The 25,645-nt window shown below is 45.7% G+C and overlaps 1 protein-coding gene and 1 non-coding gene across 3 annotated transcripts in view; both read left to right on the plus strand.

Moving 5' to 3' along the window:
• LOC145353073 (interferon-induced GTP-binding protein Mx3-like) overlaps positions 1–25,645 on the plus strand; it is a 44,421-nt gene that overhangs the window by 15,850 nt on the left and 2,926 nt on the right. For both annotated transcript variants that reach the window (XM_080203415.1, XM_080203416.1), the window contains 8 exons: positions 1,234–1,372; positions 5,090–5,288; positions 6,615–6,693; positions 10,193–10,315; positions 11,398–11,542; positions 13,946–14,104; positions 17,241–17,317; positions 22,060–22,278. In XM_080203415.1, coding sequence (XP_080059541.1) covers positions 1,234–1,372; positions 5,090–5,288; positions 6,615–6,693; positions 10,193–10,315; positions 11,398–11,542; positions 13,946–14,104; positions 17,241–17,317; positions 22,060–22,278 — 1,140 coding nt within the window. The remainder of the gene's footprint in view (positions 1–1,233; positions 1,373–5,089; positions 5,289–6,614; positions 6,694–10,192; positions 10,316–11,397; positions 11,543–13,945; positions 14,105–17,240; positions 17,318–22,059; positions 22,279–25,645) is intronic.
• On the plus strand, positions 659–857 carry LOC145353548 (U2 spliceosomal RNA). The gene has a single exon (XR_013888720.1). It is a non-coding gene; the product is annotated as a U2 spliceosomal RNA (small nuclear RNA).

Raw genomic sequence — 25,645 nt, forward strand, 5'->3', positions numbered from 1 at the left:
ACATGAGGAGAATGTGCAAACTCCACACAGACAGTGACCCAAGCCGGGAATCGAACCCAGGTCTCTGGTGCTGTGAAGCAGCAGTGCTAACCACTGTGCTACCCTGCTGTCCCTTTTGTAGCACAAGCTTTCAGAGCCTTGCTCCTTCTTCAGGTGAGTGAGGAGTTGTGTTCACAAGCAGGGCATACACAGACACAAGCTCAATTTACAACATAATGGTTGGAATGTGAGTCTTTACAGGTAGTCAACTCTTTCGGAGCAAAACTCTGAAAGCTTGTGCTACCAAGTAAACCTGTTGGACTTTAACCTGATGGTGTGAGACTTCTCACTGTGCTTAGGGCAGTCACCGCAAAGGCACAATGGGGAAAGGCCGCACTGTAAATCCTTCAACTGAGGCAGACCGAGGGCCCGGTAACTGCACAATACCCTCGGCCTGCATCACTGTGTGTGAAACTGAAAAATAACAGCACACAGTGAAACCTGAGGCATGTATATAGTTCTAAGCAATGAAATGTGATGAGTGTAATGTTGTGTAAATAAGCATAGCATTGTACTGGAAAAATTATTCCTTTTTTTGCACTATTTGTAATTTTTGGGTCTGTCATTTTGTAATAGTTTGTTTTAGAGGCTTTTTTATGTATATTTTTGAAATACAAAAAATGCTTCTTGGCCTTTTGGCTAAGATCAAGTGTAGTATTGACATACTGCGCTGGGTTGAAGTCATTGGGTTACATTTCAGCTTCATTTGAAGCAATTTTTAGAAGAGGCATCTGGGCCTTTTGGCTAAGATGCAAATGAGATCAAGCCTTGGAGGAGGAGCTATACCTACTCCAATCAGCTTGGATCATGTAGATCAAACCCAAGACAGGAGGTGAGAGCCCTGTCTTGTCAGCTTGGATCAGGAATGTCCCAACTTGTTGAGACTCTGAGTTGGACTTGATTGGATTAAAAACTAATCAATAAACTTTAAAACTAATCCCAAAGTAAATACACAGCGACAGCAGTGCAAACGGCACCTTTAGGGTGACGAGACAACCAAGTCAGCTGCAAACACAGTAACATTGAGACAAAGTCTTATCACTTTCTCAGGGGAACTGTGAGGTTAGCAATAAATCCTGTCTTTCCACCGGAGTAATTAGAAGACTAAAGTCGTGGTTCCGCCACAGCCTGTCCTTGTGCCAATCTCGATAGTGTATCTCACTAATTAACGGTTACCTGTAATCTATTTCCCAGATCAAGAGTCTCATCAAATCCTACATTGGGAAGGAAGAGACCATCATCTTGGTGGTTATCTCCTGCAATATTGATATCGCCACCACTGAAGCACTGCAAATGGCACAGGAAGCTGACCCGAATGGGCAAAGGACGCTGGGTAAATAGCAGTAGGACTTTGCTGAATTAAGTCTGATTTTTTTGTGGCTGCTTTTACGCACTCGATTTTAAACCAGGCCATCACTTGGAATCTCATTCACATTTTCTCTCCCCTCCCACTCTGCAGTGTCATTGTCAAGGATTGCCTGAGTGGATTTTTAAAAAATTTATTAGTGTCACATGTAAGGCTTACATTAACACTGCAATGAAGTTACTGTGAAAATCCCCTAGTTGTCACACACTCCAGCACCTGTTCGGGTACACTGAGGGAGAATTTAACACAGTCAATGCGCCTAACCAGCACGCCTTTTGGACTGTGGGAGGAAACCGGAGCACCCGGAGGAAACTCATGCAGACATGGGGGCAACGTGCAGACTCTGCATAGACACTGACCCGAGCTGGGAATCGAACCCGGGTCCCTGGTCTGTGAGGCAGCAGTTTATAGCAACAAACACAAAATCACAAAATCCTTCACCCACACCCCCCCCCAGTCCTTCCCTAACAAAATCAACTGTAGAAAGACATCCCCCAATGTACAAGTTCCTACAGTAGCCATCAGAGTCTGTCTGAGTAAGACTTCAGTTCAGTATCTGGTAATTGCTGATTGCTTGTGAAGTAGACTATCAGTGAGGTGGATTCTGTCTAATTTCATCTCAGTGAATTCCTGTAGTGAAAGGATAGTGGTTTAGTTCCATGCCAGAGAACCAGATAGTGAAGGATTGAAAAGAAGACTAACTTTTACCCACTTAAGAACATAATATAAGAACATAAGAACTAGGAATAGGAGTAGACCATCTGGCCCCTCGAGTCTGCTCCACCATTCAATAAGATCATGGCTGATCTTCTCATGGACTCAGCTCCACTTACCTGTCCGCTCATGATAATCCTTAATTCCTTTACTGTTCAAAAATTTATATCCTTGCCTTAAAAACATTCAATGAGGTAGCCTCAACTGCTTCACTGGGCAGGGAATTCCACAGATTCACAATCCTTTGTGTGAAGAAGTTCCCCCTCAACTCAGTCCTAAATCTGCTTCCCCTTATTTTGAGGCTATGCCCCTAGTTCTAGTTTCACCTGCCAGTGGAAACAACTTCCCTGCTTATATCGTATCTATTCCCTTCATAATCTTATATGTTTCTATAAGATCTCCCCTCATTCTTCTGAATTCCAATGAGTATAGTCCCAGTCTACTCAGCCTGTCCTCATAAGCCAACCCTCTCAACTCTGGAATCAACCTAGAGAATCTCCTCTGCACCCCCTCCAGTGCCAGGATATCCTTTCTCAAGTAAGGAGACCAAAACTGTGCACAGTACTCCAGGTGTGGCCTCAACAGCATCTTTTACAACATAACCTCACTGTTTTTAAACTCCATCCCTCCAGCAATGAAGGACAAAATTCCATTTGCCTTCTTAATTGCCTGCTGCACCTGATTTTTATTGAATTCAAATTCTACCATCTATCATGGTGAGACTTGTACCTGGGTCTTCAGAACATGAGCTAAGTTTCTGGGTTAATAGTTTGTAGGATTCTATGATACACCTATGATACCTGAAACATCAGAACTGGAACAAGGCTTTTTGCAAGTGAAGTTGGGGGGGGGTGGTGGTTGGGGGGGGGCGGCGGGTGGGGGCAGGTAGGTATAAACTGACAAAAGGCAAAACATGTGACAGAAGGAAGACAGGAGAGATTACATGACACAGGTTTTCAAGTTATAAGGTCAAAGGGAGTGGTAATGGGACAAGTGACCCAACGGAATGTGTGTGTAGAGGAAATGTGAATGGCAGGACACTAAACAGCTGCCAGCTAGAAGAAGGGGAGGGAAGGATGGAAAATTTGGCAATAAAGGGAAAGCTATCATGGCCTTGGAACGTGATGAAAGGAAGGTGGGTCGAACTCGACAGGGACTGACCGGCATCATTATGTAGGACGAAAGAGAAATTTTGTGGATGCTGGAAATCTGAAATAAAAGCAGAACCTACTGGAAAACTCAGCAGATCTGGCAGTATCTGTGGTGAGAGAAGCAGATTGAGTCCCTCCAAGCTTTGAAGAAGAGTCATAAGGACCTGAAGCATTTACCATTTCTCTCTCTTTATGTTGGACAATCACTGGATGGGAGGGACTTTCATCCCATTGAAGTAATTGGGTTGGGACATAGATTTAGAGCCATAGAGTTTACAACATGTAAACAGGGTCTTCGGCCCAACTTGTCCATGCCGTCCTTTTTATTTAAACTCCTAAACTAATCCCAATTGTCCGCATTTGTCCCATATCCCTCTACACCCATCTTAGCCATATAACTATCTAAATGCTTTTTAAAAGATAAAACTGTACCCGCCTCTACCACTACCTCTGGCAGCTTATTCCAGACACTGACCACCCTTTATGAAAAAATTGCTCCTTTGGACACTTTTGTATCTCTCCCCCCTCACCTTAAACCTATGCCGTCTAGTTTTTGACTCTCCTACCTTTGGGAAAATATATTGACTATCTACCTTATTTATGCCTCTTATTATTTTATAGACCTCCATAAAGTCACCCCTCAGCTTCCTACGCTCCAGAGAGAAAAGTCCCAGTCTATTCAGCATCTCCTTATAACTCAATCCACCAAGTCTCGGTAGCATCCTAGTAAATCTTTTCTGCATTCTTTCTAGTTTAATAATATCCTTTCTATAATAGAGTGACCAGAATTGCACACAGTATTTCAAGTGTGGCCTTACCAATGTCTTGTACAACTTCAACAAGACGTCCAAACTCCTGTATTCAATGTTCTGACCAAGCATACCAAGTGCCTTCTTCACCACTCTGTCCACCTGTGACTCCATTTTCAAGGAGCTATGAACATGTACCCTAGATCTCTTTGTTCTGTAACTCTCCCCGATGCCCTACCATTAACTGAGTAAGTCCTGCCCTGGTTCAGTCTACCAAAATGTATCACCTTGCATTTGTCTAAATTAAACTCCACCTGCCATTTGTCAGCCCACTGGCCCAATTGATCAAGATCCTGTTGCAATTGGGGATAACTTTCTTCACTGTCCGCTAGGCCACCAATCTTGGTGTCATCTGCAAACTTACTAACCATGCCCCCTATATTCTCATTCAAATCATTAATATAAATGACAAATAACAAACGATAAATTTAACTCAGCTCTTCTCAAATGAAGTTCTGCCAGAAAGATAGTTTGTTCACAGGTCTCGAAATTGGATTATGTATTGACTATCACGTCAGTGGGTATATTAATGACCATGATGCGGAGATGCTGGCGTTGGACTGGGGTAAGCACAGCAAGGAGCCTCACAACACCAGGTTAAAGTCCAGCAGGTTTACTTGGTAGCACAAGCCACTTGCCTGGGCTTGCGAAATCTCACTAACTGTCCTGTCTGGAGACAATACATATCTCTTTAACCTGTGCCTAACCCTCTTTCCACTCGCATTGTCTGTACCTTTAAGACTTGATTATCTGTAAAGACTCGCATTCCAACCATTATCTCGTAAATTGAGTTTGTGTCTTTATGTGTCCTGTTTGCAAACAGAACTCCCACTCACCTGATGATGGGTTCAGCGCCCCGCAAGCTTGTGGCTTGTGCTACCAAATAAACCTGTTGGACTCTAACCTGGTGTTGTGAGACTTCTTACTATATTAATAACAGCAATGAATTGAAGAATGGCAGTCACTCACACTGACTGAGGTGACACTGAACGTTGCATTATACTTTATAGGTGTTCTTACAAAACCAGACCTGATTGATTGCAATACAGAACAAGAGGTTCTCAAAATCATTAACAATCAAATGGTTCCTCTACAAAAAGGCTACATGCTCATTAAATGTCGTGGACAGCAGGATCTCATTGAAAACACATCCCTGGCCAGCGCACTGGAGAAGGAAACTGAATTCTTCAACAAGAATATTTATTTCAGGTACCCATTTTGTTCTTCAAAACCAGGCAGCTGAACTGTGAACTTTATTTTATTAGCTGAACACTTGCCATAAAATTGACTGAGGGGTAATGATCCTTCTCAGTGAGCAATTAACAGGGTCTCTATGGGGTTGAATTGGTTTCAGGAAGTTGACACTCTGAGGCACTGGCAGGTCCACTCCACTCCATGGCACTACTGATGACGGAGCATTCAGCTCAACTCATTTATAGATCGAATCCCTCCATTGCAAAAAGAGGCCATTTGGCCTGTTGAGTCTGTACCGATTCTCTGAAAGAGCATCTTTCCCAGACAAGGTGCACTGCAGAAACTTGCCAAGGCTCCTTAAGCAGCATCTTCCAAATCCATGATCATTGCCACCTAGGAGGAATGTCAAATGGAAACATGACCGCCTGGAAGATCCCCTTCAAGTCATTCACCAACCTGACTTGGAAATATTTCACCATTCCTTCACTGTCACTGGGCCAAAATCCTGGAATTCCCTCCTTAACAGCACTGTGGGTATACTTACGCCACATGGCATGCATTGGTTTAAGAAGGCAGTTCACCACCGCACTCAAGAAGCAATTAGGGATGGGCAATAAGTGCTGGCCAGCTGGCGATGTCCACATCCCGTGAATGAATGAAAAAGGGGTTCCTTAGCGTTGGGTCATATCAACCAGTCATAAAGATCTTTGGAGTGGAGCATGTCTTTCAAAGGAAAGCACAGGGGCTCTGAAATGGGCAAATAGGAGATCCGCCTGTGTGTATTTCTCAGAGGTTTGGTTTGAAGATTCCACTAGAGAGAATTTGCACTATTTGCAATGCATTTTACACCTCCAGAACATCCCAAAGCACTTCACAATTGTACTATTTCTAAGGCACCGTTACAATGTGGGAAATGCTTTCATAATTTTTCACAAAAAGGTGCTTCTGCAGACAGCAGTGAATTAAATAACCAAAGCATCTGCTTTTGTGAAATCAGTTGACAGGACAATGGGAGAACTTGCCTGTTTCTTTTTGAATAGTGCAGAGGGATCTGTTATCCCTGCTCCAAGATGCTCGAGCATTGTCCAGCCTCCTCTTTGCTGTGAATTGTTAACAAAGAGCAAGAATTGATTGTTGAGAGCAAAATAAGAAATGCTGGGTGGGATTTACAAGCCGTGTGAGTCCAAAGACCGGACATGCCTGTCCGGGGTCAGTGGACCTTTACATGGTCTGACAAACTTTTCTGTCCCGCCCGCTGTGATTCCCGTGGCGGGCGAGACGGGGAATCTCCGGCCGCCATCATCATTCTTCAACACATTTAAACTTTCTCTCTCTCCATAGGCCATTGCTGGAAAAGAAAATGGCATCCTTCCAACATTTATCCACCAGACTCACCAATGAGCTTGTTGTCCAGATCCGGGTGAGTTACACTTATTTGGACTGATTTAGGGGACTGAATGCAATATAGGTACATATCTGTGCTGCATTTTATCAGCTTAGAGGTTCCTGCCATCCTTTGTTAGAATCATAGCTGCAGGACTTGCACGTGGCACAGCGGTTAGCATTGCTGCCTCACAGCCCCAGGGACCTGGTTTGATTCACGGCTTGAGTCACTGCCTGTGCGGAGTCTGCACATTCTCCCCGTGTCTGCGTGGGTTTCCCTCTGGGTGCTCTGGTTTTCTCCCCCAGTCCAAAGATGCACGGGTTTGGTTGATTGGCCACACTAAATTGCTTCTTAGTGTCTCAGAGTGCGTAGAGCGATTAGTGGGGTAAATATGCGGGATGGGGCCTGGGTAGGATTATTGGTGTGCAGGCTCGATGGGCTGAATGGCCTCCTCCTGCACTGTCAGGATTCTATGATTCTATGACTTTTTAGGGGCGGTGATGAAGGCCGTACTATCCACAGGCTTGATCAAGTTTCGTAGGCTTCACTGCAACCAGCTCCAACCTAGCCCCACTTTCCAGTTGGCAGTCTTGGGAATCAGTGATGAGAAAGGTGACGGGAGCACAATTAACCAGCAATGCAGGCACTGGTGGCCCTCCAATCATGCCAATGTTTACATACAGTGGTGGGGAGTGTGCATGTTCTCCCCGTGTCCGCACGGGTTTCCTCCGGATGCTCCGGTTTCCCCACCACGGGGAGAACATGCACAGACAGTGACACAAAGCATATTCGAATGTTCACTGTTGGATGTGGATGGCTAAATCAAGCTTGGTGTGTAGGACTTCTTTGAGGTTGATAAACAAGAACTTGAGGGTTTCACTGCTTCTTGACAGGCACAGAGTGCATGGGCAGATAAATTGCTGAGGTCATTCCCCAGATCTGGGGACTGTTTGGTTGTGACTTTTGCAGCTTTATAGAGCGAATATCAAAGGCGTTGGTAAAAGCCTTCTTGACATCTGTGTTTTTTAAGAACATTCAAGGGATGTGGGAGTCGCAGGCTAGGCAGCATTTATTTCCCATCCCTAATTGTCCTTGAGAAGGTGCCTTCTTGCTGCAATCTCTGTGGCGTAGGTACAGTGCTGTGGTGTGGCTACACTAGGCTGATAACTTTTATGCAAGTGGGCTGCTTTGTCCTGGATGGTGCTGAGGTTCTAGAGTGTTGTTGGATCTGCACCCATCCAGGCAAGTGGAGATTATTCCATCACACTCCTGACTTGTGCCTTGTAGATGATAGACAAGCTCTGCGGAGTTAGCAGGTAGGTTACTCACCGCAAAATACCCAATCTCTGACCAGCTCTTATAGCCACGGGGTCACCCTGTCAGCCGTGTGTTTTGCAGCAGCAGGAGGCAGTGCGTCGCTCTCTGGCCGCAGGATATTATGGTCCTGCTGTTAACGGGGTTTCCTATGGAAGGCGCCCCCTCACCGTTGGGAAGCCCGCGCCGGGGGTGTGCCGTCTTTGGGACTGTGAGATCCCGCTGGCGTGAACAGCAGCAAGATTTCAGTGACGGTATTTATAAGGTTAGTCCAGTTGAGTTTCTGGTCAATGGAAACCTGGATGGTGGAGGATTCAGCGATGGCAAAGCCATTGACTGTCAAAGGGCAATGGCTAGCCTTGTGGGAGGCTAGGGATGAAATTGCAGGTCCCCTAGCCAAGATATTTGAATCATCAATTGTCACGGGTGAGGTGCCCGAAGATTAGAGGGTGGCAAATTTGTGCTTTTGTTTAAAAGGGACTGCAGCGAAAAGCCTGGGAACTACAGGCCAGTGAGTCCCACATTTGTGGTGGGTAAGTTGTTGGAAGGTATTTTAAGACCTACAGGCATTTGGCGACACAAGGACTGATTAGGGACAGTCAGCATGGTGTGAGTAGAAAATCGTGTCTCACAGATTTGATTGGGTTTTTTGAAAGGTAACCAAGAAGGTAGATGAGGGCAGTGCAGTTGACGTTGTCTACATGACTTTAGCAAGGCCTGTGACAAGGTACCGCATGGTAGGTTGTTGCATAAGGTTAAATCTCATGGGATCCAGGATGAGGTATCTAAATGAATACAAAATTGGCTTCTTGACAGAAGTGGTTGTAAAGGGTTGTTTTTCAAATTGGAGACCTGTGACCAGCGATATGCCTCAGGGATCCGTGCTGGGTCCACTGTTATTTGTCATTTATATTAATGATTTGGATGACAGTAAAGGAGACATGGTTACTAAGTTTGCAGATAACACCAAGATGGGTGACGTAGTGGACAATGAAGAAAGTTATCTTGGATGGCAACGGGATCTTGATCAATTAGGCCAGTGGGCTAACGAATGGCAGATGGAGTTTAATTCAGACAAATGCGAGGTGATGCATTTTGATAGATTGAACCAGGGCAGGACTTACTCAGTAGAGCATTGGGGAGAGTTACAGAACAAAGAGATCTATGGGTACATGTTCATAGCTCCTTGAAAGTGCAGTCACTGGTGGACAGAATGGTGAAGAGGCATTCAGCATGCTTGGTTTCATCGGTCAGAACATTGAATACAGGTTGGGATTTCTTGTTGAAGTTGTACAAGACATTGGTAAGGTTACGTATGGTATACTGTGTGCAATTCTGGTCACCCTATTATAGAAAGGATATTATTAAACTAGAAAGAATGCAGAAAAGATTTACTAGGATGCTACCGGGACTTGATGGTTTGATTAAAAGGAGAGGCTGGATAGACTGGGACTTTTTCGCTGGAGCGTAGGAGGCTGAGGGATGATCTTTTAGGGGTCTACAAAATAATGAGGGGCACAGATTAGCTAGATAGTCAATATCTTTTCCCAGAAGTAGGGAGTCTAAAACCAGTGGGCATAGATTTAAGGTGAGAGGGGAGAGATACAGAAGTGCCCAGAGGGGCAGTTTTTTCTACACATGGTGGTGAGTGTCTGGAACAAGCTGCCAGAGGTAGTAGTAGAGGCAGGTACAATTTTGTCTTCTAAAAAACATTTAGATAGTGACATGGATGAGATGGATGTAGAGGGATATGGCCACATGTGGGCAATTGGGATTAGCTTAGGGTTTAAACAAAAAAAGGATGGCATGGACAAGTTGGGCGGAAGGACCTGTTTCCATGCTGTAAACCTCCATGATTCTGGAGAGTAATGGACATCCCGTAGAGATTTGTACTAAATGATGGAAATTTTAAAGTGATTCTCCCTCTCCTACTTCCGTGATAATTTGGACAACCAGTTTACAACATCTAGTACACCCCGAGCTCCTCAAGAGTTGGTTTTGCTTTTTTATTGGTGAACTTTAGCCAAATATCGAGGGACAACTTGTCCATTAGTAACCATTTCTTGTATTGAAAATGAAAGCAATCGACAGGACTCCAGACAAGTAAGTTTTAGCAAGTGAAGAAAAGTTTTGGTCATCACACTAATGTTTTAATTTGCTGTGTGAAATGTTATCTGTCCTTAATTTAATATTCTTTTGGTTTCCTTGCTTTTCCACCAAGAAATGTCTACCTGCTATTCAAGAGAACATCGGGATCAAAATAAGTGAGATCACAAAACAGTTAAATAAAATGGGTGGGCCAGTCCTGGAAGACACTAAAACCAAAGTACACAATCTGACCAGTGTAAGTTGTGGAAATGCTTCATTGAAATGTTCTTTCAATAAACAAGACAATCTTTTGTTGGGATTCAGACCCTGCACTAAACCGCAGAGGAAGAAAATTCTTTGAGGACTAGCCATCTTGGCAAAAAGGACGCTGATTTACAATGCCCACCAACAAGGTTTATTGGGTAATAAAGATTGAAAGGTAGCATTTCATTCGCCAAGACGGCACGGTGCCACAGTGGTTAGCGTTGCTGCCTCACCGTGCCGGGGACCTGGGTTCGATTCCCGGCTTGGGTGACAGTCTGCGTGGAGTTTGCCCATTTTCCCCGTGTCTGCTTGGGTTTCATCCCACACTCCAAAGACGTGTGGGCTAGGTGAATAGGCATGCTAAATTGCCCTTTGTGTCCCAGGAGGTGTAGGGTAGGAGGAACAGTAGGGTTACGGTGATTGGGCCTGGATGGGATGCTCTGTTGGAAAATTGATGCAGACCCGATGGGCTGACTGACCTCCTTCTGCACTGTAGGAATTCTATGGTTTTATGATAAGGCAATACACAGATTCTACATCCCTTGGTCTGCATTTAGCCAAACCATAGTGATGTATACTTAACATCCAATGCCTAGACTGAAAAGGCCTATTTGATGTGGTTTTAGCACAAAAATACCCCATTTCTCCAACTGGAACAATTTGATAAAAGTAACTCCACCAAGGGTGGTGCACTGGTTAGCACTGCTGCCTCATAACACCAGGGACACGGCTTCAATTCTGGCCCTGGGTGACTGTGTGGAATTTGCACATTCTTCCCGTGTCTGTGTGAGTTTCCCCCGGGTGCTCCAGTTTCCTCCCACAGTCCAAAGATGTGCAGGTTAGGTTGATTGGCCATATTAAATTGCTCCTTAGTGTCAGGGAGATTAGCGGGATAAATACCTGGGGTTACGGGGATAGGGCATGGGTGGAATTGTTGTCGGTGCAAGCTCGATGGGATGAATGGCCTCCTCCTGCACCATAGGGAATCTGTGATCTGCCCGTTTATTTTAAACTTCTCCTAATATTTTTGTGCAACAGTAACAGGAACACTAATCCTTGTTAATTTAATTGCAGAAACTTCTGGTCTATTGTGAAGAACTTACGAGTTTGGCAATGGGAGATTACAGAAATGAATACAGCAGCGAGGTGAAGTTGCACCACTTTGCCAGGGAGAAGTTTACAGAGTGGTATAACAAGCTAGAAGTAGCCAAAGAAAGGCGTAAGTACATTAGCATTAGATCGTTTCCTTGCTGCTGTGAAACGCTCTTTATTTCTTCCTACACCATTGGAAGACGGTATTCCATTATCAAATCCTGTCAACACCTAGCAGGTAGGAAAAGACCAATCTGCCCATCACTCCTGTCCCAGACTTCATCATGGCCCTACCATCATGCCTAAAACCCTCCTAACCCACCCTCCCCAACACCCATGTAATCTCTTAAGGAGAGGCAAAAGTAACAGGGGGAGAGTTGGGGGTGGTTGGGTGGGGGGATGGTTGGGGGGTGGGGGGGGAGACAGGCCAATAGGTTAAAAAAAAATCCAGTAAATTCTGCATCAACTCCCTCACTCAGTAAGAGGTCACATGGACCAAGCTTCAGAAGAACATAAATGTAGGAGTAGACCTCTCTGTCATTCATAAGATCATGGCTTATCTGACTATCTTCAGTCCATGTTCTTTAAAAGTTTATTTAGTTTATTTATGAGTGCCATGAGTAGGCTTACATTAACACTGTAATGAAGTAACTGTGAAAATCCCTGAGTCGCCACACTTGGGCACCTGTTCGGGTAACACTGAGGGAGAATTTAGAACGGCCAACTCACCTAGCCAGCACGCCTTTTGGACTGTGGGAGGAAACTGGAGCATCCGGAGGAAACTCACGCCAACACGAGAAGGAGGTACAGACTCCGCAGACACAGTAACCCAAGCCCCGAACGCAAACTCGGTTCCCCAGCGCTGTGAGGCAGCAGCGCTAACCATCGTGACACCAGCCTCCCATAGCCTTTGATCCCATTGTGAATTAAAAATCCATCTGAATTGGCCTTGAATATACCCAGTGACCCAGCCTCCACTGCTCCTTTGCGGCAGAGAATTCCAAAGGTTAATGAACGTTCATTAATGGGAGACTGGTTATCCATAAAAATATTTCCCTTTTATCGGATGTGATCTCTGCCTCAGTCAGGAATTGGTCCCACTTCCCTTTGAGGGTATTGTCCTGTTCTCTTCCTCTGAAACCGTTTGTAATTTAATTAGAAAGACTAAATTTTTGCACATTGCTACCCAAAGTCACTCCACTTAAACTGGGAGATAATCCCACCCTACCACCTTCACTGTGTCGGATTGCAGTGGAGATCCTGTGAATGGAGTTTGTGTGTTGCATTTCCCATAAAGTCAAGGGAGAGGAGTGGGATTCAGTGCTGGGGGGAAATTCTGGCAACGGCAACAAAGGAAATTCCTTTTGCTTCCCCGCCACCCTCCACCTCCCCCAAACCCCCCCTCCCTGCCCCCACCATATTGCAGGGGAGACTAAACCAGTTAGGGTTATATTCATTGGAGTTTAGAAACATAGAGGATAGGAGCAGGAGGAGGCCATTTGGCCCTTCAAGCCTGCTCCACCATTCATTACGATCATGGCTGATCATTCAACTCAATAGCCCAACCCTGCTTTTTTCCCATAACCTTTGATCTCATTGCCCCAAGTGCTATACCCAGCTGCCTCTTGAATGCATTCAATGTTATGGCATCAACTACTTCCTGTGGTAATGAACTCCACCACTCTGGGTGAAGAAATGTCTCCTCACCTCCGTCCTAAACGGTCTACCCTGAATCCCCAGACTGTGACCCCTGGTTCTAGACTCCCCCACCATCGGGAACATCCTCTCTGCATCTACCCCGTCTAGACCTGTTAGAATTTTATAAGTCTCTATGAGATCCACCCCTCATTTGTCTGAACTCCAGCGAAAACAATCCTAACCTAGCCAACCTCTCCTCATACATCAGTCCTGCCATCCTCGGAATCCGCCTGGTGAATCTTCGCTGCACTCCCTCGAGAGCAAGGACTATCCTTCCTCAGGAAAGGAGACCAAAACTGCACACAATACTCTAGGTTTGGCCTCACCACGGCCCTGTATAATTGCAACAACACATCCCTGCTCCTGTACTCGAGAAGAGTGAGCAAGGGTTCTCAAAGAAATTTATAAGATTCTAACAAGGTTAGACAGAGTAGACCCATAAAAAATGTTCTCAATGGTGAGGGGAATCCAGAACTAGGAATAATAGTTGGATGATAAGGAGTATACCTTTTAGAACTGAGAAATTTCTTCACCCAGAGGGTGGTGAATGTGTGGAATTCAATACCACAGAAAGTAGCTGAGGCCAAAATGTCTGATTTCAAGAAGAAATTAGACATAGCTCTTGGGACTAAAGGGATCAAAGGATGTGGGGGGAAGGGGGGGGATCAGGATATTGAATTTGATGATTAGCCACGATCAAAATGAATGGCTCGAGCAGCCCCCAAAGGGTTTATTCCTGCTTCTTGTTTCTTTGCCTCCATGTTTCTATGTTTGTGTATGTTTCACGTGTTAAGCCAAGTAGCTAAAATTTCCTTCCCCCTTGTGTTCTCAGTCAACAAGGGTGCAGACAACATGGCCAAACATCACGAAAAGTACTCTAAGGGGAGAGAGTTGCCCGGATTCATCAAATACAGAGTTTTTGAAGCGATAATCAGAGACCAGATTCAACAGTTACTCCAGCCCGCTCTTGAAATGGTGAATGAATTATCAGGTAAAGCATGGAATACGTGACCCACATGACATGGAAAGACGCTTCAAATAGAAGACTTATTCGGTGGTTTTTATGGTTGCCTCAGCTGTTAGGGCTTTGTAAAAGTGGCAGAATATTGATGATGTTGTAGAATTCTAGTGGGTAATCTGCTTCTCTGAAACTTCATTTTCTGAGAAATTGGGGCAACTGTTGAAACCTTTACAAATGCCTCCGCACGTCCAATTCGAGAATGCCCTTGCCGACCTCCATCCTTCGTCGCTCAGGACATATCTTGGTAGTGGTGTGTATTTTTTTATTCATGCCTGGGACATGGGCTGACCAGCATTTATTGCCCATCTCTGGCTGCCCGAGGGCAGTTGAGAGTCAACCTCCTTGCTGTGGCCCTGGAGTCACATGTAGGCCAGACCAGGTAAGGACAGCAGATTTCCTTCCCTAAAGGACATTATTGAACCAGTTGGGTTTTTATAAGCGACAGTGATTTTATGGTCATCCGTAGCTTCTTAATGCCAGATATTTTTAATTGAATTTAAATTCCACCATCGGCCGTGGTGGGATTCGAACCAGTGTCCCCAGAACGTTAGCTTAGTTTCTGGATAAATTGTACCACTAGGCCTCCCCTTGTCTGGATTAATCAGTAGAAAATTATTTCAAATCACATACTGAGAATTTTTTAAAAGATTGAAAGCAGTACAAGTGACCAAATTGCCACTAATCTAAAAAAAACATGGTGGCTCACTCACTTGCTTCACAGAAAAAGATGTGTTAGCCTTATGAGGTACATCTGACTGCAATTCACACCAATGTGGGTAACATTTCCCCCAGAGATCAAGTCAGGTCAAGTGTCAAGTCAAGATCTGATGAAGGGTCACTTAGACTCGAAATGTTGGTTCCATTCTCTCTCCGCAGATGCTGTCAGACCTGCTGAGATATTCCAGCATTTTCCATTTTTTTTTTACCTCCCCCTGAAATGAATTAGCAATCTGTTGCTGTATTAATTGTTCATCTGGACTGCAGTGGCTCAAGAAGATTACCCACCTTCTCACGGCAACTAAAGATGAGCAGTAAATGCTATCCCTGCAAGCAATGCCAAAACCTCACGGTGACACAGTGGTTAGCACTACTGCCTCACAGCACCAGTGATCCTGGTTTGATTCCCAGCTCGGGTCTCTGCACATTCTCCCCGTGTCTGCACAGGTTTCCTCTGGGTGCTCCGGTTTCCTCCCACAGTCCAAAAGCCATGCTGGTTAGGTGCATTGGCCATGATAAATTCTCCCTCAGTGTACCCAGACAGGCGCCGGAGTGTGGCGACTAAGGGATTTTCACATAACTTCATTGTACTGTTAATGTAAGCTTACTTGTGACTAATAAATTCACTTTACCTTGATCAAAACTGTCTTAAAAAACCTTTGCACATTAAACGTCACTCATCACTTCTTGGCTTGTATCCTATTTCCTATCATTCACCAATTCAAGTTTCAAACTTTTTCACCTATTTTACCTCCCTCGGTGGTCTTGCCTTACTAATATCCTCCAATTATATATTCCTTGCAATCTCCATCCCAAAGTCACCAATTCTCGAACTGGCTTGCAATACAACCCTCCCCCCTTCATCCCCACACTGCTGGTGGGAGCTTGGGGCCTACTCTCCGGAATGTCCTCATTAAACCCGTCCCTTTCCCATAACTCTTCAAATTCCACCCTTTCCACCAACTATTTGGTTCTCCCCCAGTAATATCTTTCCTACTGACAGTCCTTTTTCCTGACACCTGACCAAGAAGCACCTGGGGACATTATTTACCAGTGAATATAGCTATTATTGTTTCATTTGTCCAAAAGCACTGTTTCACCAGCATTCATGTTCCTCAAATGTATTATAGAATCACTGCCATGCAGAAGGAGGCCAGTCGGCCCATCGAGTCTGCTCCAACTCTTACCCCAGGGTTACCTGCGACCTCACGTATTTACATTGCTAATTCCCCTAACCTACACATCTTGGGACACTAAGGGACAATTTAGCATGGCCAGTCCACCTAATCTTCTTTTGGACTGTGGGAGGAAACCAGAACACCTGGAAGACACGGGGAGAACATGCAAACCCCACACAGACGGTGACCCGAGGCCGGAATTGAACCTGGGTCCCTGGCAATGTGAGACAGCAGTGCTAACAAGTGTGCCACAATGCCACCATTCACCCCTCCCCAAACCCATGGCATGTTTTCCCATAATAGAGGCAGCTCTCTATTGTCCACTGTTGGGATCTTCTGGTCCCGTTGATGGCATTTTGCATGGCTTGCCTGCCCAGCCACCAAGGAACTGACTGCGAGGGCAGGGGTTGCCTTAATCCAGCGGGACTGGAAGATCTGCCAACAGAAATGGTTGGAAAATCCCACCCATGGTGTTTTGAATTCTCCATCAAAAGCTTTGGACTGGACTTTTCCCTGTGGGTGTAGGAAACAGAAGTCGGGACCGTTTCTCAGGCTCAAAGCTGCTCCCAGGAGAATTAGTCACTCGTTGGGATTTTGACAGAGGCTCCCCTTATTGGAACAAGAACAGAAAATGCTGGAAAATCTCAGCGGGTCTGACAGCATCTGTGGGGAGAGAATAGGGCCAACATTTTGGAAACAGCCAGAGTCATCCAGACATGAAATGTTGGCTCTATTCTGTTTCCACAAAATGCTGGCAGACCTGCCGAGATTTTCCAGCATTTTTTGTTCTTGTTTCAGATTCCAGCATCCATATTTCTCCCCGATGGATATGGAGACAGAGGCGAACAGGCTCTCAAAACGAGAGCTTGAAAGCAGCAACCAGCTGCAATGCACAGTAAGTAAACGGAGAGGATCTTTCAGCATGGAGTGTCCCATGCTCCCAACAACATTTCTCCACCTTAATCTAAGAAACAGGTAAAGCAGTCAAGACCATTGCCGTGAGGGTGGTGAATCCCTCCAAAGGGTGGACTATCCAGATTGTTGGTCCAGAGCCTGCTGCTGGCTGCCAGCCTTCAGGCTGGTAACTGGCATGCCTACCAGGTGACAATAAGCGCCATGGGAACGGCAAAAATCCAGCCATTTGTGTTTTTTGATAGTTGTATTGCACAGGTAAGCATCATCCAGTTATTCTTTGTTTCTTCCCCATCCAGCTAAAGTTGAGACCGTGTGTAACACGTTGGCACGTCAGCACTTTAGTGGCCTTCCTGTTTTAGTCAATGAAGTTCAGGTACGTGACACTAAACTACAAACTCATCTGCTGCTGTTTTAATGGTGGACTGACTCTTTACATCACCCAGCCCAGCCATTTCAATGTTTGCTTTTCCCAATGGTTTTGTACCCCTCTGGGAGGTCCTTTTTAGACAGGAAGGATTGCTGGGTGCCGTGTTAGGTTAAATATGCAGAATGTTTGGTTCCTGCTCAGCCTGTTCTAAGTCCATGGTTGACCAGTCCATGGCTTTGGTGGGTAGGATTAAGGAAAATCCAAAGGCGTTTTACTCCTATGTCAGGAACGAAACGGTGGTTAGAGGAAAAATCGGTCCTCTCAGGGACAGAGGAGGGCAACTGTGTTTAGAGTCCGAGGGAATGGGGGAGATCCTGAATGAATTCTTTGCGTCGGTATTCACGAAGGAGAGGGGCTTGATGTCTGGTACAGTCATCGAGGGAGCTGTAGACCAATTGAAGGAACTATCCATTACGAGGGAAGAAGTGTTAGGGCTTTTAGGTAGCATTAAAACTGATAAATCTCTGGGGCCCGATTGCATTTATCCTAGGCTGCTTAGGGAGGCGAGAAATGAAGTTGCTGGGCCTCTGACGCAAATCTTTGTCTCTTCTTTGGACACAGGTGAGGTCCCAGAGGACTGGAGGATAGCGAACGTGGTACTGTTGTTTAAAAAGGGAGGAGGGATAACCCTGGTAACTATAGGCCAGTGAGTTTGATGTCAGTGGTAGGCAAGTTGATGGAGAGGATTCTTAGGGACAGGATGTATGAGCATTTAGAGTGTTGCGATCTGATTAGGGATACACAGCATGGCTTTGTAAAGGGGAAGTCTTGCCTTACGAATCTGGTAGAATTTTTTGAGGAGGTGACAAAAACAGTCGACGAAGGATGAGCCGTTGATATTGTCTATATGGATTCAGTAAGGCGTTTGACAAAGTCCCTCATGGTAGGTTGGTAGAAAAGATTAAGGCTCATGGGATACAAGGCCAGGTATCTAGATGGGTTGAGAACTGGCTTGCTAAGAGGAGACAGAGAGTAGTAGTGGAGGGGTCCTTTTCTAGCTGGAGGTCTGTCACTAGTGGTGTGCATGATGTGGGTATGCCGGCGTTGGACTGGCGTAAACACAGTAAAAAGTCTGACAACACCAGGTTTTAGTCCAACCTATTTATTTGATAATATACTCACTAGCTTTCGGGGTTACCCCCTTCGTCAGGTGAATGGAGAGTTCTGGCCTCAGACAGAGCATATAAAGCACAGACAGTTTAGAGATTACTGATTAAAATGCGAATCCTTACACCTAACCTGCTGTTCAAGACCTGAAGTGGCTGATAATGTGAGTGGAAGGAGCACTGATCACAGTTTAAAGAGATGTGTATTGTCTCCAGACAGTACAGTAAGTGAGGTTTTGCAAACCCAGGGAAGTCATGGGGGTTACAGATAGTGCGACATGAACCCAAGATCCCTGTTGAGACCGTCCTCATGTGTGCGGAACTTGGCTATCAGTCTCTGCTCAGCGACTCTGCGCTGTCGTGTGTCGTGAAGGCCGCCTTGGAGAATGCTTACCCGAAGGTCAGAGGCTGAATGCCCGTGACCACTGAAGTGTTCGCCAACAGGAAGGGAACAGTCTTGCCTGGTGACTGTCGAGTGATGTTCATTCATCCGTTGTCATAGCGTGTGCTCAGTACTGGGACCTCTTCTCTTTGTAATATATATAAATGACTTGGAAGAGGGAGCAAGTGGTGTGATCAGCAAATTTGCAGATGATACTAAGATGGCTGGATTGGCGGGCAGTGAGGAGCAGTGTCTGGCAATACAACGGGATATAAGATAGGCTGGCATATTGGGCAAATATATGGCAAATGGAGTTTAATCCTGATAAATGTGAAGCGATGCATTTTGGCTGAAATAATGTAGGGGGGACATATATGATAAAGGGTAGACCTATAAAGAGTATAGAAATGCAGCGGGACCTGGGGGTGCAAGTGCACAAGTCTTTGAAGGTGACAGTGCAAGTGGAGAAGGTTGTGAAGAAAGCTTATAGTATGTTAGCCTTTATAGGAAGGGATATAGAATATAAGAGCTGGAGTCTAATGTTGCAGTTGTATAGAACGTTGATTGGGCCGCATTTGGAGTACTGCGTCCAGTTCTGGTTGCCTTACTACTGGAAAGACGTGGAGACTCTGGAGACAGTGCAGAGGAGGTTTACCAGGATGTTGCCTGGTATGGAAGGACTGGGTTATGGGGAAAGATTGATCAAATTGGGGCTGTTTTCCCTTGAAAGACAGCGACTGAGGGGAGATCTAATAGAGGTATATAAGATTATGAAAAGTATAGATAGAGTAAACAGTGGTAAGCTTTTTTCTATGTTGGAAACGCACAGTACAAGGGGCCACGGGCTTAGGGTGAGGGGGGCGAGGTATAACACGGATGTTAGAGGGAGATTTTTCACACAGAGGGTAGTGGGGGTATGGAATGCTCTGCCAAGCAAGGTGGTGTAGGCAGGCACGCTAGAGTTGTTTAAGAGTTACTTAGACAGGCACATGAGTGGGTTGGAGATGGGACGATATAGGAGATTGTTTTAAATAAGGTTCATTAGCACTGGGGCTTCCCTGGTAATGTATAAGGATGTGGAATGAAACTAATGTTTTTTCCCTTTTAACTCACAGGTTTTAAGTCGGTCTGCCTTGTTGTCAAACGAGGGGCATACACGCGATGGGTTGTACTTGGGCTGCTCTTGGTTGTTCGAGATTGGCCTAGTGCTTCATGTCGTTAGTGTGTGCTTAAACTGGACCAGATACTGGGCAACACGACAGCCCAGTGACTATCGCTGATTGCTGTGCAGACACATGGATTTGGGCCGGTGTCTGCGGGAGTTTGCGCATTCTCCCCGTGCTTGCGTGGGTTTTCTCCGGGTGCTCCGGTTTCCTCCCACACCCCAAAGATGTGCTATTAGGCCGATTGGTGGTAATAAATTGTCCCTAAATTAGTCTTCCCTCAACGTGGAATGCCATAAGCATAGATAAGGGTCATGAGTGGAGGGGGGACTCGTAATGTTAAAATGGCGGTGTGGGCTCGTTGGGCCGAAGGGCCTGTTTCCCGGGCTGTTTGTTCTTTGTTAGAAGGCATGTTGTGTTACTGGTTAGTTGTCATCATGGCCTGCTGGCTTAGATTGTTAAGGGTATGCTGAAGCCCTGAACCAAGGAGTCTCCTGCTAGCCAACTCTTTTTTATCTTTCCCCAAACAACCCTTCCAAAACTAGGAAAAAACCCAAGCATGGACTTGGAACTAAAGGAAATTCGGACAGTTACAGAGAGGGTGGTTGGTCCACGACCAATACTACGATGAAAGTCCATATCTAGCCATTGTCTAATTCTGTGCTTTCAAATGATAACGGCCAATCTATTGCATTTTTATAACACCAGACATGTACCGTGTAAGGTGGATGGATGAACGTGACTCTCCCCAAGACACGTTCGGACTTTCTGGCCGGAATTTTACCGGCACTTCCGCCCCGATTCCGGGGACTGGCTTGCTCAGAGAATGGCATTTTCCGTTGGCCTTGGGTGGGATCGTACGAGCCTTGGGCAGAATGCCGGTAAAATTCAGCCCTCTGGGTCAGTTTGGGCAGAGTGGGGCCTCAAGCACTGTTCCCTGGTACAGCGTGGGAAATGCTGTACCAAGATGTTGAACTACTTCTGGTTTCGTTTGCAAGAGTTCCTGAATTGATATCTCGGGAAATCCAAGTTTAGCAGTGCCATGTCCCCAACACAATAAGCCGTTAGCAAATCAGGTACACTAGGTCTCTACCGTGATATATTCTCTCATTTTTCTCTTTTGTTAGACTAATGAGATTAGCTAAATTGTATGGTGAATGTATATATTGTATGTTAGGGTTTGGGGTGCATACTGCTCCTTTAAGAGTGCAGGTGAGGTCTCCCCTGGAAGATTAGCTGCTAATGTGGAGATGCCGGCATTGGACTGGGGTAAACACAGTAAGAAGTTTCACAACACCAGGTTAAAATCCAACATGTTTATTTGATAGTAAACCCACAGGCTTTCGGAATGCTGTTCCTTCATCAGGTGAGTGGAAAGTTCTGATCAGGGCATATAAAAGCACACGCAGTTTACAGAATACTGATTAGAATGCGAGTCTTTACAGCTAACATTAGAAGGAGCAGAGGTCTGAAAACTTGTGGGTTTACCATCAAATAAAATTGTTGGACTTTAACCTAGTGTTGTGAGACTTCTTACTGGGATTAGCTCCTCCTAGTGTTGGGACCTGGTTGTGCAGTCTTAGATCGAACTATGGGACAGAGTGCACCTATGACAGAGAGCCCCCTGTGTTCGAGTTATCAAGCTGACCTCGTGCTTCTTTAGGCACAGGGGCTGGAATTTTACTGTCCCGCCCGCCATGGGAATCGGAATGAGCGAGGGGTGGAACATGGAAAGATCCATTGGCCTCGGGTGGGATCTTACAGTTTTGGGATGAGCGAGGCTGGAAAATCCCTCTCATTAGGCCGATAGGTAAATATTTACCAAACTGAAATTTCAAAATACTTGTAGTCATTGCCAAAAGAGGACATCCTCTTTCACAATAACATCATTGCTGTGTGAGTGTGAGCCTACTTGTGATTAATAAGCCTACTTGTGATCACTTTACCTTGAAGTGGTTGGGTGTTATCGAGTTCCATTTTTGTCCCCCTAACTCCAGCATTTTTGAGTATCAGCAGTCTCTTTGCAATTTCCCACAGGTTAAAATTGCTGAAATCTGTCACAGAATGGAAAGAGAGGCGGAGCGAATGATACAGATCAACTTTCAGATGGAAGGGATGGTTTACGCCCCGGATGAAATGTACAGCTACAAACTGGCGGAATTTACGTCGTTATCTCAGCAAAGCAGGAGCAGTGTGACTGGAAATTCAAGCAACACTGTCCAGACAATGGTGCTTCACTTGCAAACCTATTACCAGGTGAGACCACGCTGGTGGTGCTATGTTCCTTTGGCCCTGTATTGTCGGGTGTCGGGGAATGGGGTTGGAAAGGGTTAGGCGTGGACAGAAAGGTTCAAATGGTCCAGGAAGTCACTCGAGTAATCGCTCTGGGCAAAGCTGACCACATTGTTGGGCCAAGTTGGCCTCAAGGGAGCAGCATGGTAGCACAGTGGTTAGCACTGCTGCCCTAGGGACATGGGTTCGATTCCTGGCTCGGGTCACTGTCTGTGCACATTTTCCTCGTGTCTGTGTGGGTTTCCTCCAGGTGCTCTGGTTTCCTCCCACAGTCCAAAGGTGTGCGGGTTAAGTTGATTGGCCATGCTAAAATTGCCCCTTGGTGTCCTGAGGTGTGTAGGTTAGAGGGATTAGCAGGTAAAATAGGTAGGGATAGGGGGGTAGGGCCTGGGGGGGATTGTGGTGGGTGCAGACCCGATAGGCCGAATGGCCTCTTTCTGCACTGTAGGGTTCTATGAATTGGCCCAGTTGGGCTATTGTTAGTGAATCCATACCGAATTTGCTGCATAGATAGTGTATAAAATGATAGGGCTTGCATTTGGATAGGACTGCCTTTGCTGCTGACATTGATTTGATCTGATTTATTATTGTCACATGTATTGGGACACAGTGAAAAGTATTGTTTCTTGCGCTCTATACAGGCAAAGCATACCGTTCATAGAGAAGGAAAGGGGAGGGTGCAGAATGTTGTGTTACAGTCACAGCTAGGGAGTAGGGAAAGGTTAACTTAATGCAAGGTAGGTCAAAAGTCTGACAGCAGCAGGAAAGAAGCTGTTCTTGAGTCGGTTGGTGTGTGACCTCAGACTTTTGTATCTTTTTCCTAACAGACGAAGGTGGAAGAGAGAACGTCCGGGGTGCCTGGGGTCCCTTATTATGCCGGCTGCTTTTTTGTGCAGTTGTATGCATAACCACCATCTTTATAAAGGCTAATGTGCAACAGGGTGCGTGTCAGGTCACAGGCCCTGGAATTGCAAATACTACATCTCCGACAGCATCAGTCTAACAACGCCCTCCATCCACAACTCAGCCCAAACCACACAGGCAAGGGCTGGTAAGAGCAAAAGGGCAAAAGGAACCCACTTCACCCGCCCACTCCCAGTGAGAATGATACATCACGTCAATTTAGTCAAAGATGAATGTGGAAAGAAATGGCTGGGGAAAGAGGGAGAAGGCAGAAGAAACAGAGACTGAGAAATGACCGCGCCCCAAGTCTCTGCCCAGTATAGAGCTCAGGAAACATGGAATTGCGAGAAATCTGAGACCAGCCATTTAATTGTTCAGAGGGATGGAGTAGTTGGCTATGTTACTTTTTTTGGTGTAGTTTTTAACCACTTTAGGGATACGTGCGCAATGAAATAAGATTTATTATTAAGAGTTTGCAAAGTGCTAGAGAAAAGTTGTCATTGTTTCTGAGGGTGGACCTGTGTCTCCTAAAAACAAGTGTTGATGTGCAAATGCACTGTTGGTAGCCAGGTTAAATCATCAACTGTTGGCAGCCACCTTAAATTGTCAGGTGTTGGCAGCCTTCTTGCACAGGCAGGTATTGGCAGCTATCTTACATTAGTGGATATTGGCAGCCCCCTTGCACTGGCAGGTATTGGCAGCTATCTTACATTAGCGGATATTGGCAGCCACCTTGCACTGGCAGGCATTGGCAGCCATCTTACATTGGCAGATATTGGCAGCGTTCTTGCATTTGCAGGTGTTGGTAGCCACCTTGCAATGGCAGGTGTTGGCAGCCATTTTGCATTTGCAGGTGTTAGCAACCATCTTGCATTGGCAGGTGTTGGCAGCCACCTTGCAATGGCAGGTGTTGGCAGCCATCTTGCATTGGCAGGTGTTGGCAGCCACCTTGCAATGGCAGGTGTTGGCAGCCATCTTGCATTGGCAGGTGTTGGCAGCCACCTTGCAATGGCAGGTGTTGGCAGCCACCTTGCAATGGCAGGTGTTGGCAGCCACCTTGCATTGGCAGGTGTTGGCAGCCATCTTGCATTGGCAGGTGTTGGTAGCCATCTTGTATTTGCAGGTGTTACAGTGATTGGATAGAACCTTTCACAGACCTCAGGATGTCTTAAAACTCTGAAGTACAACAGGTAATGCACATCTAAAGTAATGTCAGTAAATTCGTTAGCCAGTTACTGCATAGCATGGTCCGACATGCAGCTATAAAAACATTGAACGCAAGAGGGAGGAATGGTATTGGACCATAAGGCCTGTCCTGGCTGTCCCACTACTAAGTACAATCATAGCTGATCTTAGGCTTCAACTCCACTTTCCTGCCCACTCCCCATATCCCTACGGAATTCCATAGATTCACAATCCATTAAGTGAACCTCCTGTTCATCCTGGATGATCAGTCCTTTATCCTGAGATTGTACCCCAGTGTTTTAGATTTCCCGACCAGCAGTAACAATCTCTCAGCCTCTACGTTACCAAGCCCCTTCAAAACCTTGTGTTTTTTTTCTCTCGCGATCGCCAGAGAATGTTGGCCCAATTCAAGTAGCCTCTCGTTATGCAAAATTGAGTTCTGCCTGATACAACATAGCAGCAAATAGGTCAGTCATCAAAGTCAGCTTCTTGGTGCGATGAAGCTTATCAAAAGACAGTCATCCTGATAGTCCCCTTACTGAGATAGTTTTAAAGGTGCAGAAAAGCCTGAATTAAATGTTGCCATGACTTGATTCCTCATATGGAGATTCCTGCACAAAATATAGACACAAACACCACAGGATTTTTAAAGAAATCATTCATGGGCCATGGGCACCGCAGCCTGGCCAGCATTTATCGCCCATCCTTAATTGCCCTTGGACTGAGTGGCTCACTCAGCCATGATGTGGAGATGCCGGCGTTGGACTGGGGTAAATACAGTAAGAAGTCTGACAACACCAGGTTTAAGTCCAACCGATTTATTTGATAGTAAACTCATGAGCTTTCGAGGTTTCCCTCTTCGTCAGGTGAATGGAGAGTTCTGGCCTCAGACAGAGCACATAAAGCACAGACAGTTTACGGATTACTGATTAGAATGCGAATCTTTACACCTAACCTGCTGTTCAAGTCCTAAAGTGGCCGACAATGTGAGTGGAAGGAGCACTGATCACAGATTAAAGAGATGTGTATTGTCTCCAGACAGTCCAGTAAGTGAGGTTTTGCAAACCCAGGCAAGTCACAGGGGTTACAGATAGTGCGACATGGACCCAAGATCCCTGTTGAAACTGTCTGTGCTTTTATATGCTCTGTCTGAGGCCAGAACTCTCCATTCACCTGACGAAGAGGGAACCCGCGAAAGCTTGTGAGTTTACTATCAAATAAATCGGTTGGACTTAAACCTGGT

The sequence above is a fragment of the Carcharhinus amblyrhynchos genome, chromosome 15 (genome assembly GCF_965287045.1).
Source record: "Carcharhinus amblyrhynchos chromosome 15, sCarAmb.v2.hapA, whole genome shotgun sequence".
Lineage (NCBI taxonomy): Eukaryota > Metazoa > Chordata > Chondrichthyes > Carcharhiniformes > Carcharhinidae > Carcharhinus > Carcharhinus amblyrhynchos.